This window comes from Aquarana catesbeiana, linkage group LG08, assembly GCF_042186555.1.
Source record: "Aquarana catesbeiana isolate 2022-GZ linkage group LG08, ASM4218655v1, whole genome shotgun sequence".
Taxonomy (NCBI): domain Eukaryota; kingdom Metazoa; phylum Chordata; class Amphibia; order Anura; family Ranidae; genus Aquarana; species Aquarana catesbeiana.
The window spans coordinates 131,887,638-131,904,706 of record NC_133331.1 but is presented as its reverse complement, the minus strand read 5'-3'; the positions used below and the strand labels follow the sequence as shown (position 1 = coordinate 131,904,706).

The 17,069-nt window shown below is 38.1% G+C and overlaps 1 protein-coding gene across 4 annotated transcripts in view; it reads right to left on the bottom strand.

Annotated features, from left to right (window-relative positions):
• Positions 1–1,181: 1,181 nt before the first annotated feature.
• HECTD2 (HECT domain E3 ubiquitin protein ligase 2) overlaps positions 1,182–17,069 on the bottom strand; it is a 150,255-nt gene continuing 134,367 nt past the window's right edge. For all 4 annotated transcript variants that reach the window (XM_073596408.1, XM_073596410.1, XM_073596409.1 and 1 more), the window contains 5 exons: positions 15,492–15,579; positions 15,292–15,398; positions 13,995–14,110; positions 12,479–12,622; positions 1,182–9,007 (listed from right to left, as the gene is read on the bottom strand). In XM_073596408.1, coding sequence (XP_073452509.1) covers positions 8,887–9,007; positions 12,479–12,622; positions 13,995–14,110; positions 15,292–15,398; positions 15,492–15,579 — 576 coding nt within the window. In that variant the 3' untranslated portion in view covers positions 1,182–8,886. The remainder of the gene's footprint in view (positions 9,008–12,478; positions 12,623–13,994; positions 14,111–15,291; positions 15,399–15,491; positions 15,580–17,069) is intronic.

The following is a 17,069-nucleotide window of genomic DNA, read 5'->3' as shown; positions in this document are numbered from 1 at the left end:
TTTCACCTGTAAACATTCTAAAGCTAAAAGAAGAAACGTTAATATGAGAAAACTTTTTGCCTTGGGATAATACTCATGTGATTTACCTGTTGGAATGTATTTGTGGACCATAATGTTTGAGGTGGACAAAAAGAACTCTGGGTAAGAATCCCAGGCACATTAGATGTCCACGAAACCGTTAGAATGTCAGCTGAGGTCTCCTGTTGCAGTGGGCTGCCCACACTGTTTTCAGATAGACGTGTTGCAACCGCCTATCAGTAAGGCAACTAAGCTTAGGGAAAGAGGTAAGGTCCCAGGTCAGAAGTGACTACAGTTACAGTAGGAAAGGACTGGAAATAGGAGTGCCATGTGGCTATTTGCAATGTGTTAACAGCAGCGGGGAGATGCTTTCTTGGCACTGAATGTCAAGAAAGTGCGTGCGTGCAACATTTCAGCAGATGACTTAAGAGCTTGTTTCTCCAGTGTTAAACCCTTCTGTAGTACAAACTGGCAGAATGTGAGAGTTTTAAATGTACCCAACGATGGTGCCCAACCAAACTGGCCTACTTACAGAGTAAATCAGCAGAGAGATGACAAACGCAGAGGCAATGCCAATGGTTCTGGACCTGCAAAACACTTTGTGGTTAAGATGATACCAGAAATGGTAGCGCTTTACCAGTGCCCAAAGGTCACTTACAGGCTAGCCCTGCCACATCCAGTCCAGTAGGGAAGGCCAAGCAGAATAGCTGCAATTCTAGAGACCAGATTTTAGCGGTGAAGTAGAACAGCATCTTGATCTTGCTTTTATTTAAAAGTGTACCAGATAAAAGCTTGTTTGAAAAAAAAAAATTTAGATATGCAAACTAGTCAGTCTTAGTCATGCCAATTGAGGCATGTCTGCACTGTTAAATTTGGTTTGTATAGCTAGATGTTAATGACCTCTAAAGGGTTAAACAGCTTACTATAAGTGCAGTGGATGTGTCCTGCACAGAATGTGTAGTAAATACATTTTCTACGAATGGTTTAAAAATAAATATCTGTTTCTAACTCTGTACATTAAAAAATCCATTCACTAAAGCCCATTGTGGTTTCTCTTTATGCATTGCCCAACAATACTAAAACAGTTAATTTAAATAAAATATCAAACAAAAAAAATTGCAAATTACAAAGTGCAGATAGATTTATTATTATTATTATTTTTTTGTTTTTGTACAACGTATAAAATGTATCCCTAACATTTCTTTTGAATTTATAATTTATGCAAACAGCAGTATTTTTCTGAGGTATTATTCATACAGTAAACAAAACATCTCATTAATAAATAAAAAAAAATCCTAAGGCAATGTTTAATTCTCTAAACAAAGTCAGCGATAAAGCTTTTTCATTTTGTTTTTAGAAATACAGGCAACAACTGTCTTGTGTTCAACATACATTTTCAAATGCTTCTTTTTATCCAGAAATACTTACAACAGATCTAGGAAAAACACTTAAGCTGAACTCCATGAACAAAACATTTCATATAAATATATTCCTCAAAAGCCACAGAGGAGATGATTGCACTTTGTGTGCATTAAATACCTTTACAACCCCAGATATTGCCTTGGTCTGTATCACAGGAAGCTCCTGCACAAAGGCAAAGTTTCACACTGAATTACTGCACAGATCTGGAAGAAATACAAAGCACACAAAGTTTCAAAAAAGAATACACATACCTCTTGTATTCAGAGAATGTTGGCTTATCATGGAGTTCAGCTATATGTAAAGAAGCTTGAAAAAAAAAATACGAAAACTGAAAATGTTAAAAGAGTAAGTTGCCCATGACGGCCAATTAAAGTCTCTGTTATGTGTGGCAAGGAAAAAATATAAAATTAGATTGGTCACCATGGGCAACAGTTTTTGTTTTAATTATTCTTGTCTAATTTTATTTTCTATAAATAGCCAAATTTGTCTATATTAAGGCCCCCCTTTAATTTAGGAAAAGACCTACAATAACAAGGACATAACACTAACGTAAACATGTAATAGGGATATTATTTGGAGTTTGAGCTTAATGGTCTGTTTTAAGAAATCCTTTATATAATAAAACTTAATATAAAGAAATTGATACTTTTGTGTTCTGCTCTAGATACTGATGTGATTTATATTCCTTTATCATAAATGGAGACCCCCTAAAGCTCTGAATGGATTACCACAAAATCTAAATGCAGTATCCACATTTTCCAAAAAAAAAAAAAAAAAAAGGAAACGTCGGTGGCAGATAAATCTTCAAAGGGGCCAGTTTTTCTATCTGTACCTTAAGACTGACTGCTATGTAGTTATTTGTTCTATAACATCAGCTGCTAGCTGTATTATGTGCAGTTACTTTTTGGCACCAAAAGTCTGGTATATTTTTGTACCACCCACAATTCTGACTTCCTAACAATTGTCTTACACTATAGCCCCCCCCCCCTCCATTTAAGTCATCTCTTGGTCATGTGACAAGCAGGGTCCTTCCTTTTTCCTCCAGTATTGGTAGTGGGGGTAACCCGTCAGATACTGATGAGTGGTGCCAAGTGCCCCCTCCCCACACATACACCACCAGCAGCAGCACCCTGCACCCCCTCTCAATTCCTCCTATTTTTCTTTAAAATGAAACCCAGAACTCTTGTTGTATTCCTAAACCTAATTTAACATCCTTCTAATGCTAGATTACTCCCTCCCTGAACTGTCTGTACTCTGCAACATCAGTGCCAGGGCCGATATGTACCCACATTGAAATATCAGCAAATAAAACTTTTTATCCAGCAGTTATGGCAGTGGGCATAATATATCTTGTTGTGGGACACAAATGACAAAAAAGGGGCCACAGGGGTTATAACCATCTGTTACTCTATCCAAACGGAAAAAAAAAAGTTGTGTCTTTAGTTTTACTTTTAAAGAAGTTGTAAACCCCATTCATGAAATCTGACCTAAGCACACATATCTGTAGTGTATACTTATCTCTCTCCAAAGCCCTGAGTGCTGTGTCTTTCTGCTGCTTCATTCCTCTGTTATCAGCATGATAACTTTTGACAGGTTCTCTGACAAAGGAGATAAAAGCTGCTGGAAATTTGTGTCCGCGAGGGAACTTAGAGACAGATAAGCAGAGAGCTTGTCCATTCATACTGCAGCTCTGCAAGTTTCTTCGTTCCTCTGCCTATGTGGAGTGGGGGTGTGTACCTTTCCTCCAATCAGCTCTCACACAGTATATGCCCAGACTCCTCACCCACTGATGAATGAGGAAACAAGATTTCTAACACGATGTGCACTTTCTAAAAAATGTAGAAAGCTGAAGACAGCAGATATACAAGTAAAATTATGTTGGAGGATTTGTTTCATCTCTGTGTATCATCTGAGGCTGTTCACTTCACTGAGTATATGTGAGGGTTTACATCCACTTTAAGACAGCTTCCTAATAAAAAAAAAGAAATACCAAGAAAGTAACACTGTGTAGTAAACCACAATAAGCAGAAATTGGATTTTAGAAGCTTAATGTAAAATCTCTAAATATGCATCTGGTTGAAATTAGTTATTGTACATTGCGTTCATTAAACATACATCTAGAGAAAAAAATTGGCAAACAATGCTAATGTACTGACAGCACATAACGTAAGCTGAATTAATGTACAGATATTTTTGAACATACATAAAAAGCAAGATATTGCAAAGTAAAACCTAGCTCACCATGCTGTGACCTGATGACCTTATTTTTTTAATACAATAGTGTGCTTACTGTACATGATATGGTATAAGATACTGGAAAACGTGCAAGTGGCAGAACAATTGTGGCGACAATGACAGACAACTCAGAAGATACAAGCTTCATAATACATATTTTACACCTACGCTACTAGAAGTGCAACATATATTCTAAACTTCATACAAGTAAAAAATGTACACATACTGTTTTGCCTGTATATGTTTGAAAATGTTGCAAGCTTATAACAGTTCTTTGTTATCTTGCTTTTGTCAATGTCCATAGAAAACTACAGAAGTCCTTTTTTAATTAAACAACATTACAAAGCTCATTTATTAATGTTTATCTTATGACCAGCAAATAGTAACTTCCTAGTTCATAAAATGTGGTAAGTCATTATTGCAAATCGTCAGTCAAGTATCTCTTTCAGTTGATAAAGTAAACTTTTTTTTCCTCCAGTATCAACAACTGGTAATGTATTCTACTGGAATCAACACTACAACTCCAAATTATTAGACACAGAAAACCATTTCAGAGAGACCGGTTTCTCTCAAAGTCATAAACCTTTTCTGCAAAAATAGTTTTTTCATGGACAGTTTTTTTATATTACATATAGAAAAATAAGACAAAAGATTCCTGCATTAAATATTCTAACCGCATTTTAGGACTGTAGAAACGTGCTACTTTGATATTTATAATCTACCATAGGTCCACAGCCCATCCTATCCAATCAGATATAATCTATTAGTGGAACAGACTTAATTCATCAAATCTGTGGCTGCTCTCTGTTTTACATCATTGCACTGTTATTAGACAAGACCATTAGAGTGCTGCTTTGTACAGTATATTGCTATGTTCTGCTGATTTATTTACATGATAGCAGGTTTTAAATCATTGCACGATGCAGATACCATTTATGAATGAGCATATTGAGGCACATCATTTTTTTTTTTTTATTTCTGCTTTTGTAAGTGTAAAATTGTTAATAGTGTAAAATTTGAATGTTTCCAGTAGAAAAAAACAAAAATGGTAAATGTTTGGGGTTACTGTTTCCCATAGGAGTGCTGTCAAAGATTTGGTCTCTGTAGTCTGGTCACATAATTTACCAGTCATTTACAGGCATTTTTTTGTTATCTTAAAAATCCAACAATTACAAGCTATGGCACTGACTGGCTAATGCTTGCATCTACACACAGCTAAAATAATCCTTCTCTTGGTAATACGTTTATGGTCAAAAAAGTATTAAAACATTGGGTTGTCTGTTTTGTACATACCCTACTCAAGATCTACCTTAATAGGTCTACAAAATCCTAAACTGATTTTACAGTCCTCTTTGATGGGGACTGGCACAGAAAGCAAAGATTGCTATAGATGGTAAAATTACTATAATACAGACTTGCATGCAACTATAGTGATATCTTTTAGGGTCATCCTGCTCCTCCACACTCTATAGAGAATGGAACCATTTACTGCATGTGCACCACCAAAATCCAACACAAGATTCACATTCACAGCAGCAGCAGAATCTACTATTCATTTTATTGAGGGATATTCCCTTCTATCACCATCCTAACTAACCCAGTTCTTGTTTGCCAGTCCCTTGTTACTTTTTAGTACACACAGTGCTTATAATACACTTAAAGCAGCATTAAACCCAAAACAGAAACTGTAATACTGCAGTTTACCAACTCTTCATTGTGGTTGCTGCAAATTTGTTTAAAGGCTTTTTCTTTTTTTTTTCTCCCCTAGTGATCCAGCCGGTAATGCAATTCCTGTCTTGGGGTGTTTCCATGCCACAGTAGGGGCAACTGACACACTTTTGGACAGCAGCATTGCCAATCTGGAGAAAGGCTAGTGTTCAGTTATGACAGAAAAGATCAATAGGGTCTCTTTTGTCATAAAAGTCCTACCTGTTAGTGTTTGTGTTGTTTTGTTTTATTTTGTTTTTTATGGTTCAATACCACTTTAGGTTGAACATGTTTTTGCCAGAACCAGACTTTTTTTTTTTAGGGGATCCAGGTCATTCCGCTTGCTATCCCATCTGTCTACTAATACACAGAAGTTGTAAATGCCTTATTGCAGCTGCCTTATTATCACAGCTCTCTAGCAAGCCCTTGACAGCAGGTGTGATACTCTGTGAATAAATCCACCATTGGAGGTCTGCACACCAGTTTTCATTCTGCCTGAATACAATTACATTACTCTTTTTTTTAACTCCATTGAGAAGAGGAGATTAAGGGGGGATATGATCAACATGTATAAATACATAAGTGAACTTGATGGTGAGTTATTCATTTTAAGGTCATCACAGAGAATGGGGGGCACACTTTACATCTAGAGGAAAAGAGATTTAATCTCCAAATACGAAAAGATATCTTCATAGTGAGAGCTGTGAAAATGTGGAATAGACTCCCTCAAGAGCTGGTTCTGGCCAGCTCAGTAGATTGCTTTAAAAAAGGCCTGGATTCTTTCCTAAATGTACATAATATAACTGTATATTAAGATTTTATAGGTAAAGTTGATCCAGGGAATATCCAATTGCCTCACAGGGGATCAGGAATGTTTTTTTTCCCCTTGCTGTAGCAAACTGGATCATGTTTTGCTGGGGTTTTTTTTGCCTTCCTCTGGATCAACTGTGGGTATAGGATTGTGTATATGGGATTGTATGATTTTTTGTTTTTCAACCAGACTAACTATGTAACTATTGGCTAGAATTATTATTTTTTCATTGGCTGAGGAGCTCACAACAGAACTGTCTGATGGGATAGCAAGTGGAATAGCATAAGCCATCTTATGACTTTTGTGGACAACAGGTTTATGATAAAAAGCACACTATTCTAGATTACATAATAGAAAGCTGAAGTTTGTAATTTTTTTTCTCCTAAAAGCATAATTATTAAAACATTTTAAAGCACAACTGCTTCAGCCAGATCTGTTGTGTTATTTTTTATCCTCTCCCTGTGCCAGTAGGAGAAGAAAAAAAGGTAGTGTTTTTCACAGGGACAGGAAGACATAGCGATGGTTAACTGACAACAATTCAAACCCTACATCATTTTACTGAACAAAACTTTTTTTGTCACCATTTAAATTGGGACTTGCACAAAAAAATAATACTTCTAAAAAGGCAGGATTTTCAGTACTTAATTAAGTACTGTTACCTGCTTGTTCGCAATGTACACTGAGCTGAGCACAATCAGCTTAATGTACAATTTTCGTCACCTACCGAGATGAATGAACTCCTGCGAATACAAGGGAGTCGTGTCATTCCTGTCTGGCCAATCAAAATGGCTTTAGGTCAGACCATGTCAGCAGTCAGTGAGGGAACAAAACAAAAGACCACTGATTAAAAATAAAGCTCTGACAAATGTTCTATCGCTATTACCCTATCCTTTCTCTGTCCAATAAAAAAAAATAATTGGCTGGAACTGGATTTTAAACAATATACTGTATCTTTCATCAACAGCTGATAAATGGGATAATTGTTTTTAGAATATGAAATCTTACTACTTTTTGCAAACAATATCTTTCAAACTGAGTTGTTTATGTCAAGCCAATTTCAGATTTCTATTGATTTAGTCATAACATAAAAAAGCAGGCTTATAGAATGAAAAAACAGTAATATACATTATCTTCAACCTACATTCAAAGCTTGTAAATAATTTTGATAAAGTCTGAGTTGCAGATCTGAAATTTTTCTTCCCTTTAATCTTATGCTATGAATGTCCTCTGCTGTGAGGATCCCTGCAAAAATCCAATTTTATCTGCTCCCTGCTACATGCAATTGTCAGAATTGAGTCTCTTACAGCATACTGGTACTAAATCAATGAAGAGTATGCCAAGAAAACCATATACATTAGATCCTTTCCATAAAGCATCTTGAGTAACTTAAAGTGCATATTAGGTTCACTAATTGCTCTCCACCTACAACTAAATTTCAATTTGGATAAATATTTATTTAAAGGGATTCTAAAGCCTTAATGTTTTTCACCCTAATGCATTCTACGCATTAAGATGAAAAACCTTCTGTGCTGCTCCCCAGACCCCCCCACCCCCTTTTTCTTACCCGAGCCTGATGCGATCCAGCAACGTGCACGAGCAGTGGCTCTCTCTCCTCATTGGACAGATTGATAGCAGCAGGAGTCAATCAAATCCTGAAACATGGGAGCGGGGCAGAGTCCCACTGTCTGTGTCAATGGAGCGAGCCCGCAGGGGTGCCTCCAGGGAAGGCTTTCCGTGGGAGCACCCTATGAAGAGGAGGGACCTGTAGCGCTGGGGGGACCCCCCAAGAGGAGGATCAGGGCTGCTTTGTGCAAAACCATTGCATGGAGCAGGTAAGTAGTAAGTATAGGCATGTTTATTATTTTTATTTTAAAAAAAGGAAGGTTTACAACCACTTTAAAGCTAAATCGGGGTTCCTGCTTCCACATCTGACAATTTAAAAAAAATACTACTGAGCATTTTCAATAGCATTTAGCTAGTAATTCCCCTGTGCTTTTATTGCATGGACAATAAATTGCAATCGTGACAGCTCAACAAGGCTGTCTATTGAATTGCCAAGGTGACTACATGTTGGTAGATGCCACAAACATCAATGTATAAGTAGAATAAGAAAAGCAGAAAGTGTGACAAGTAGTTTCTCTATAGTAATAGCATCGTAACAACATTTTTTTAAAGAAACCATAAATATGTACAATTACAGTTCCCAGAGCTCACACAATTTCAATATTTTTCTATTTACAGTAGAAAATAGAAAAAAAACTATTCACTACTTTTCCAGCTCTTTTTATAAATATATCTACATCGTATTAGCTTAATAAAGCAACGTAAACCAATTGTGGAAATAATAGTCGTTTTCTGGCAAAATCTGCTGATCAGAATTGTGCCAAGGTCAGGGTAATGTAGCAGGTGTGCAGAGGTGGTGAGTCTCTTGTGTTGGTTTCATCATGGGTAATAGACATTCTGCAGGTCTTTCCAGCACAATGGTATCATTTAAAAGCACAGTAAATGAAAGTGCAGATGCTAACAGACTCTGTTGACTACAAAGTTTCCTCCTTGCACATCTGAAGTCAGGCATTAGTTGCACGTTCTATCAAAGTGTTGAGTTGACAGCACTGCTGCACTCGTTACACAATTATAACATTCTAGATATCTACAAAGAAAAGGTTGAAGTCTGTAAAGGCCTCTGAGTTTCTTCACTGCAGCCCAAATCCTTCTGCGTTGGAAATGGCAATTGTCAGCTTCTGCTTTAATTCCTTCTTTGTTTTGTAGGGTGGTAAACACAGCTGGTTAAAGCACGTGTGTGAAACTGGCAACCTGAAAAGGACAGACACATTAAGAAGTTTATCAGCTACTTGCAAGATGTAAAGTAAAATAAATCGAAGTTTATGCAGGGGAACTATTATTTTTCTGTGGAATTGGGTTCCTCTATATGTCCACATGGCTCGGTATCTGTCCCTGTACCTGGTTGCTTTCCACAGTCAAACTTTTAAAAGGGTAACTCCACTTTAGTTGGAAAAAAATAGCAAATAAAGAAAACATAATATAGCGCATATAATCGCAACACTAATCATACTGTAATTGAATGTTATTATAAATTACCTTTTTCAATCTGCAGCCACTATAATTTTCTGAGAATGCATTGCAATATGGCTACCTGGAGTTTTCTGTACACAGAATGTGTACTGACCACCCCCCAGACACATAATTTCCTGCTTGTGTGATTGGCTCACCAATCTTCCCAGAAGTCTGCCTAAGATACATGTCAGATTTCAGGCATCCCCTGCAACAAAAATATTTTTGGAGAGATACTTTCAAAAGGAACCCGTCTAAAGGGATGCAGGCCCAGCAGATTTCCTCATTAGTGCTCTGCAGCTGCACACCTGACAGTTATATATGAAACCACTCCCATTAGACCCACTCAGAACAGAGGCACAGAGAAACACAGAGGGATTCTTCAGAATAACAAAAGGTAGGAATCTTCAACAAAGTTTGTTATAATCCTTGTAATGTACATAGATCACCCAGAGGGAAATATTTTTTTTCTTGACACAAGTGGAGTTACGCTTTAATGGTAGGTGAAGAAACGTTTAACTTTACGTGCCCTGGTATCAGTGTAGACATTTTCATGTTCTGCCAAGAGATGCAGCACTGAACCCTGCTTTGTCCATTTTTTTTATTCTGATGAATCAAAGACCTAACCAGGATGAGCATGTGATTTGGAGAGCGAGCCACAGAAAAAGGTACACCATACAAAGGAACAACAGAGCATGGATTTGATACCATAGTCAGAGAAAACACATACAGCAAAAGGGCCTGTGAAGGTACACAAAGAAGAGTGCGTTGAAGCTGCATAGGGAGAAGAAAGGTAAATGTGTAGTAAAGCTGTACAGGAAATAGGCCATTAAGCTACATGGGGAGCAGTCGGGGAGTGTACCTCACACAGTCAAGGTACAGGGCCTCAAACCTTACTGTCAGAAGGTAAGCACAAAACCCAGGAGTAGCAAGCTATGGAGAAGGAAACCTGGTGGAGAAGAGTGAGTTAACCTGAAAAACAGTAGATGGGTTGAAACTAAGGCCTGCAGAAAATCATTGTGTACTGAGAAGTAGAGCAGAGGAAATGTAATGGAACACTGTGTAAAAGAGAAAACAGCAAGGTGGTGAGGATGTAAAACGTGCAATGACAAGCACACAAAGAGCTCCCTTGCTGCTTGAAACGATAAGGAGTTTGGAGGGGGATGTTTGTTAAGCCCCTTCTTTTTTTATGAATTCTTTATTTAAGGCTTTTCATAACAGTAACAAAAAAAAAACAAAGCATTTCTCAGTCAGGTACAAAGCAAATATGAACTTCAGTAGCCCCTGAAGAGCATGCACACAAAACAAGTTGAAAGGAGTTAAGTGCTGACGTCATGATGCGGCCTCCATTTCTGGGAGCGGCAGTCGTCTTAGTAAGTGAATGTCCCCACATGGTAGATTTGCACTCTGCTAAACGTTAGTGTACAGATTTAATGGATGGATAGAAGCTGAATTTACGAGTAACCTACTACACGAAATACCTTTTTCTGTGGCACCCGTGTGGTGAGCGTTTCTCCTAAGCTTGATATATTGGTTGTGCCCTCTGTGCAATTGGAGGATGGATCTACAATGAGGATGGATTCCCATACTGTGATGCCCTGTCTGTGCTAAAAATGCTGTCTGCTGCCTTTCTGATGCAGCTTAATAGCTGGTAAGTGTGCAAAGGTAGTGGTTTGGAGTAACACTATTCTCAGGGCAGGGCTCATGCTATTTACAAGCAGCTCTTTTCTTTATGTGCACAGAGGCTGCTCATCTGTCCGTTAATTACCAGCCACTCGTTGTTTCCACAGTGACTCACCTGGTTGCCATTATCTAGACCCTTTTGGCTATTTACAAAGCTTTGCTTATTTCCTCTGTGCCCTTGCATGGTCTATGATCTCCAGTGTGTTCCTGTGTATGACTTGGCCTGGCTGATTTCTCTTTGATACCTGTTCCTGGTTTTGCTCCTTACTTCACTGACTTCTGGCCTCCTGACCCCAGCTTGTCTGATTACCTGCTCTGGCTTCAGTTTTTGACTACTTTCCTGAACTTTGTTATTTTTTGCTATTTTATTAAACGCGTAATTCTAACCGCATTTTCTGTCTCCATCTGGTTCAGTGTCCCTGACAACTATACACAGATAACTGTTAAGAGTTTTTTATTTACCACTAAGAAGAGTCACATGTTTGTGGGACTTTTTACACACTTCTTAAAATTTACGTTTTTTTTGGTTGTTGTTGTTATAGGTATATCGTTTACACGTTGGTTTTTCATTATAAATCGTTATATTCATTTTTGATCACTTAGGTACTGCACTTTTGTTTTTACATCTTATATTGGGGTTTCTATACTTACCTGACTTGCCAGCTGCCTAAATATTACACTCTGCACTTGTCTGGTTTCGGAAGCTAAGCAGGGTCAGGTCTGGTCAGTACTTGGGTGGTAGACCACCTTACCTTACTTACTAGCTGCATAAATATTCTCCTTTTCCCTAGTGCTGACTATATCTTTTGAATCAATGCAAATATGTCATAAATGTGCAGGATTGCCATTTTACTGCATATTTAAAATGAGAATGCAAACCTGTACAAACAGGGAGCACTCAACCTTTCTATGCAGCTTCCTATGGTGGCGCACCAAAAAGAGGAGGAGCCCAGAGTGCCGGTGAGGGACCTGAAAAGAGAGGTTCGGGGCCACTCTGTGCAACAGAAATGTACAGAGCAGGTAAATATAACATGTTTATTTTAATTTAAAAAATAGGCTTTATATTCACTTTAAGGACTTGCTTGTTTAGCCTGTAAAACCAGTGTTTTATACGAGTTTAATGTGGTTGCTTCCAAAGCGTGGTGATGAAGCCAAGGACTGCATTCATCAGGTGAATTATGACAGACTGCTTGTATGTTTTTTAAGCAAATGTTTAGTGATATAGAAGAAAGGCTGGGTTTTTTTAAGGATCTGGAAGTTGGTGGACTTTTGGGTAGTGGTATGGATCTGGTCCCAAAATTGGCTTAATTGGTGCATAACCAAAAGATGTGTAGTAAGTCAACATAAACTATTAATACATAGGACAGTAGGAAGCAGAGTCCACATATCATTAAGAATGAAAAAAAACCTTGAAGCTTTTAATATCTAAATGAGCAAAATACACAAGCGTATAGAAGTTATCTAAATTTTATATAATAATAAGTTCCTGCATAAATTAACCCTTACTCCTTCAACAGCATGCACTTTTACCAGTTAGTTGATGTTTCACTCTTTGAAATCTTGAAATTCAAGTCTGCCATCCCTCCCACTGGCACTCTGTCACTCCCTGTTGTAAAGTGAAGCAGTTTCTTTTGAAGGTCAAGAGGAAATCCCAAAACGACATCCCAAAAATGTCTGCAAGAGAACAATCCATTAGGACCATATCATTTCTATAGTTGTACTAATACATTTTTTTGTCTCTCATTGAATGGCCCAATCTAAGATAAATAAACACCAGTCTAAAAAATGTAAAGCCCAAAAGTCCTCTCTTGCAGTGGAGCTGTGCTTGCACTGCAAAGTTTAACTGCTTGTTTATGTCTAGGGTTTAGTAAAAGCCCTTTTAATACCTGATCCTCCACAATCCCAGCAACTGGTGTTCCCCTACCTTTAGGCAGTAGACTATCCCTCAGCACCCTTATGTCCAAATGCAGGGCTATGGTCCCTGCATCAGTTTTGATTACATCGGGTGCATTCGACTGTTGGAGTGCAGGGGAAAAGATGCTGCAGGGACTGGTGCTTTAGAACGAAGGAGCAGAGGATTAGTTAAGTAAAACTGCTTTACCCAGTCCCCCCTGCATAGAATATTTTGGACTTGTTCACACCATGTTCAGAGAGGTGTTTTTTTTTTAATTATTATTTAACGTAGGTCTCTGCAAGAACACAAAAAAACAATTATTTTCTATGTGGCCTGTTCACACCATAACACTGCTGTCATGTGAGTTTCTTTCTGCACAGAACTGCGCACCATAAATTCTTTGCAAAGGCACAAAGAAAACAATTGTTTTCTATGTGTCTGGTTCACACCAGAATGTTGATATCATGTGAGTTTTGTTTTCAGTGCAGAAAACTGCATACATGTTGCAGAATTCTGTGCAGAAAAAAATCTGCACATGATACCAGTGCTGTGGTGTGAACAGGGCACATAGAGAACAATTGTCCTTGAGTGGCCCAGTTGGAGCTCAGAGAACCTGACTGAACATCTCTGGAGAGATCTGAAAATGGCTGTGCACCAACGCTCCACATTCAAGTAAGTGCGACTTGAAGCAACTTCAAGGAATGTCTGGGTAATCTTCCTGTAATGTCAGATCCAAATCACATCAATATAAATGAGGATCCAATTTGGAGGTAACTTCCATTAAAGTCTATGGGCACAAGTCGGATAGAAGTCAACTTGAAGTAGTACAGGAACCTTTTCTAAAGTTGGAGCGACTTCAGTAGTTCTAATTAAGACGGCTCACATTGACTAAAATGGGATTTCACATGTATCGCGACTCGGGCTCTCATAGGTCAGATCCCAAGTCACTGCAGTGTGAACCGAGACTAATGCACTACTTTGAGAGGCAATGATTTGGAACAAGTCAAGTGTCTGACTAAATTGTGAAGTGAGAAAAAAATTGACAGCCCTGAAGCCAACACCTTCAAAAACAGATTGGTAGTGGCAGTCCCAGTCATTTTCTCACATTATTTTTTAGTTTATGTAAAAAAAAAAAAAAAAAAAACAGCTGACCTGATTGTAAGATCTGTTTTCTGGTATCCATCATATTGAGTATTTTTCTGGAGTGCATGCAAATCTAGTTCTGGATTTCCACAAACAAGAATTTCCACTTCTTCTGGACGTAGTAGCTAGAGGGAAAAGTGGACCATGAAATGTCTTCCCATACAAATGATCCCAGCCTTTTAAGTTACATAAAGCTTGACAAGGAACTCTATAAATATGCAAATACTTTGTTCAGCTTGCAACTCCCAATGAAAGTCCCAACACTACCTGCAAAGTCAACAATCTCTAATAAAAACACACACATGCAGAAATAAATTTGAGAAAGTTAGCCAACTAAAGTGTAGAGAATTGGACTATAGAGTAGGGGAGGGGGTAGGCCCTCAAAAGCGTGTCCTTGAAAATTAACCGTTAGTACGAGAAGAGGAAACTAAACAACTGTATTGTTGGAAATGTACTAATACAGCTATAATTGCCATAGGTAATTCTTGATTGGTTGTTTCTTAACTGCTGTAGCTCAAAGTAACCAGTTCCAGTTTACTCTCTGAACTCAGACCAGAACAAAATCTTGACTCTTTGCAATGGTTCACCTTGACTCAGAATTAAAGCTTTAGAATAAGGACTGTTTATTAAATGAGGTCATTAAAGTTTTAGAGTTAAACTCCACAAATTCAGCCATTGAATACAATGTGCTGGATTACTAGGGGTTAAGTCCAACAATGAACCTGCCAATTCATGGACTTATCTCTTTTAATGTACTATTGGTCATTCTACCGATCGATACTCTGAAACTGTGCCTTCTGTTCTCTGCTATTGCAGCTGCAGAGTTGCATGCAGCAGCTGTGCCAGCCTCCCACCTCCTACTGCCCAATCACAGAGCGCTTTGTATTATGTGAACTAATTCACAAATACAAAAGCTCCTGTGAATGGACAGCAGAGGGGAGGGACAGGCAGAGCTGCTGCTGTATAAGAAAGCTGTCGAAGCCCTTAGAGCATAGCAATAGGAGCTCCATAAAACTGTCAGATGTAAATAGGAGATAAGTCCAGGAGGTGGCATGGACCTCATTGGGTGAGTTCTTGGAGTTCAGCTTTAAGTACCAAGGCAAATTCTTGTATGACTTGGAGGAAAGGAGTTTGCAGATATGTAGGCAACTGGTTGGAATTCAAACCCAAATAAACCACACTGTAAAAAAAAAAAAAAAAATTATATATATATATTTTAATATAACTAAAACCGTATACCTTTTGCCATGTTTTCTACTGTAAGTATAAACATTTCCAAACATATTGCTTATATGGTCACTCTTACCATCAATGCATTAGAGGAACACACACTGTGGAAACCATAATAAAAGGCAGAGAATTGCTTGTAGATGGATTTATTAAGCAGAAAGTCTACATACAGCTGGACATATTCTAGAAAGATAAAACAAAACCTAATGTAAACATTACAATTCCACTATAATAGTTTTAAGCAAAAACTAACACGTTCTTAATACCTATTTGTACCTTTTCTGTTCTGATTGGTAACAGGGATTTTATCTCCACCAGGTTTAAGACTGTATGATTTAATGACTCCAAACTCTTCTTGAAAGACCTGAAAATAAATTATCTGCAAATAATTTAATGTTGTAATTCAACTAAATAATATGAAAGTATCTAGATAACCATCTGAGAACAGAATTTTGAGTCAATACCCAAGGGAAGAGAAACTATTCATTATGAATATATTTTTTTTATTTTAAGTGGTAGTAAACTTTTTTCTATTTTTACCTACAGGTAAGCTTGTAACAAAAAAAATCTGTTTGTAAAATGAATATCTCCTAAACATGCACCATTTAGAAAATATTCCAATGAGTAGCAGTCGGTGACCTCACCGGCACATGTGCTCTGAAGGGATGGCATACTCATGTTGTTCCTTCAGAGCTTTGTACCGCAGTCATGAGAGGCTGGGCCTACAAACCCAGAAGGAAGACCGGGGGAAGATGGAAGCCCTGTCAGCGGTGACAGCGCACTGCTGGAGGGCTTTGTTTTACAGTAAGTCTCTGATAATGTGCTAGCATACTAGCACATTATGATATTACCTTGCAGGGGGAGATATATATATATATATATATATATATAATTTTTATTCAGGGAAAGTTTACTACCATTTTATCATATTCTTGTATGCAATTCAAAAACAGATATATTTAAGTTGATACAGTGCATCCGAAAAAGTATCCACGGCACGTCACTTTTTCCACATATTGTTATGTTACAGCCTTATTCCAAAATGAATTAAATTCCTTATTTTCCTCAAAATTCTACAAACAATACCCCATAATGACAACATGAATTAGGTTTGTTTGAAATCTTTGCAAATTTATTAAAAATAAAAAATCACATGTACATAAGTATTCACAGCCTTTGCAGTGACAATCAAAATTGAGCTCAGGTGCATCCTGTTTCCACTGTTCACCCTTGAGATGTTTCTATGACTTGATTGGAGTTCACCTGTGGTAAATTCCATTGATTGGACATGATTTGGAAAGGCACACACCTGTCTATATGAGGCCCCACAGTTAGCAGTGCATATTAGAGCACAAACCAAGCCATGAAGTCCAAGGAATTGTCTGTAGACCTCAGAGACAGGATTGTATCAAGGCACAGATCTGCGGAAGGGTACAGAAAAATGTCTGCAGCATTGAAGGTCCCAATGAGCACAGTGGCCTCCATCATCCATAAATGGAAGAAGTTTGGAACCACCAGGACGCTTCCTACAGCGGGCTGCTTGGCTAAACTGAGCAATCAGGAGAGAAGGTCCTTAGTCAGGGAGGTGACCAAAAACCCAATGGTCACTCTGACAGAGCTCCAGCATTTCTCTGTGGAGAGAGGAGAACCTTCACACTTCACCAATTAGGCCTGTATGGTAGAGTTTCCAGACGGAAGCCACTCCTTAGTAAAAGGGAACATGACAGCCTGCCTGGAGTTTGCCAAAAGGCACCTGAAGGACTCTCAGACCATGAGAAACAAAATTCTCTGGTTTGATAAACAAAGATTGAACTCTTTGGCCTGAATGGTAAGTGTCATGTCTGGAGGAAACCA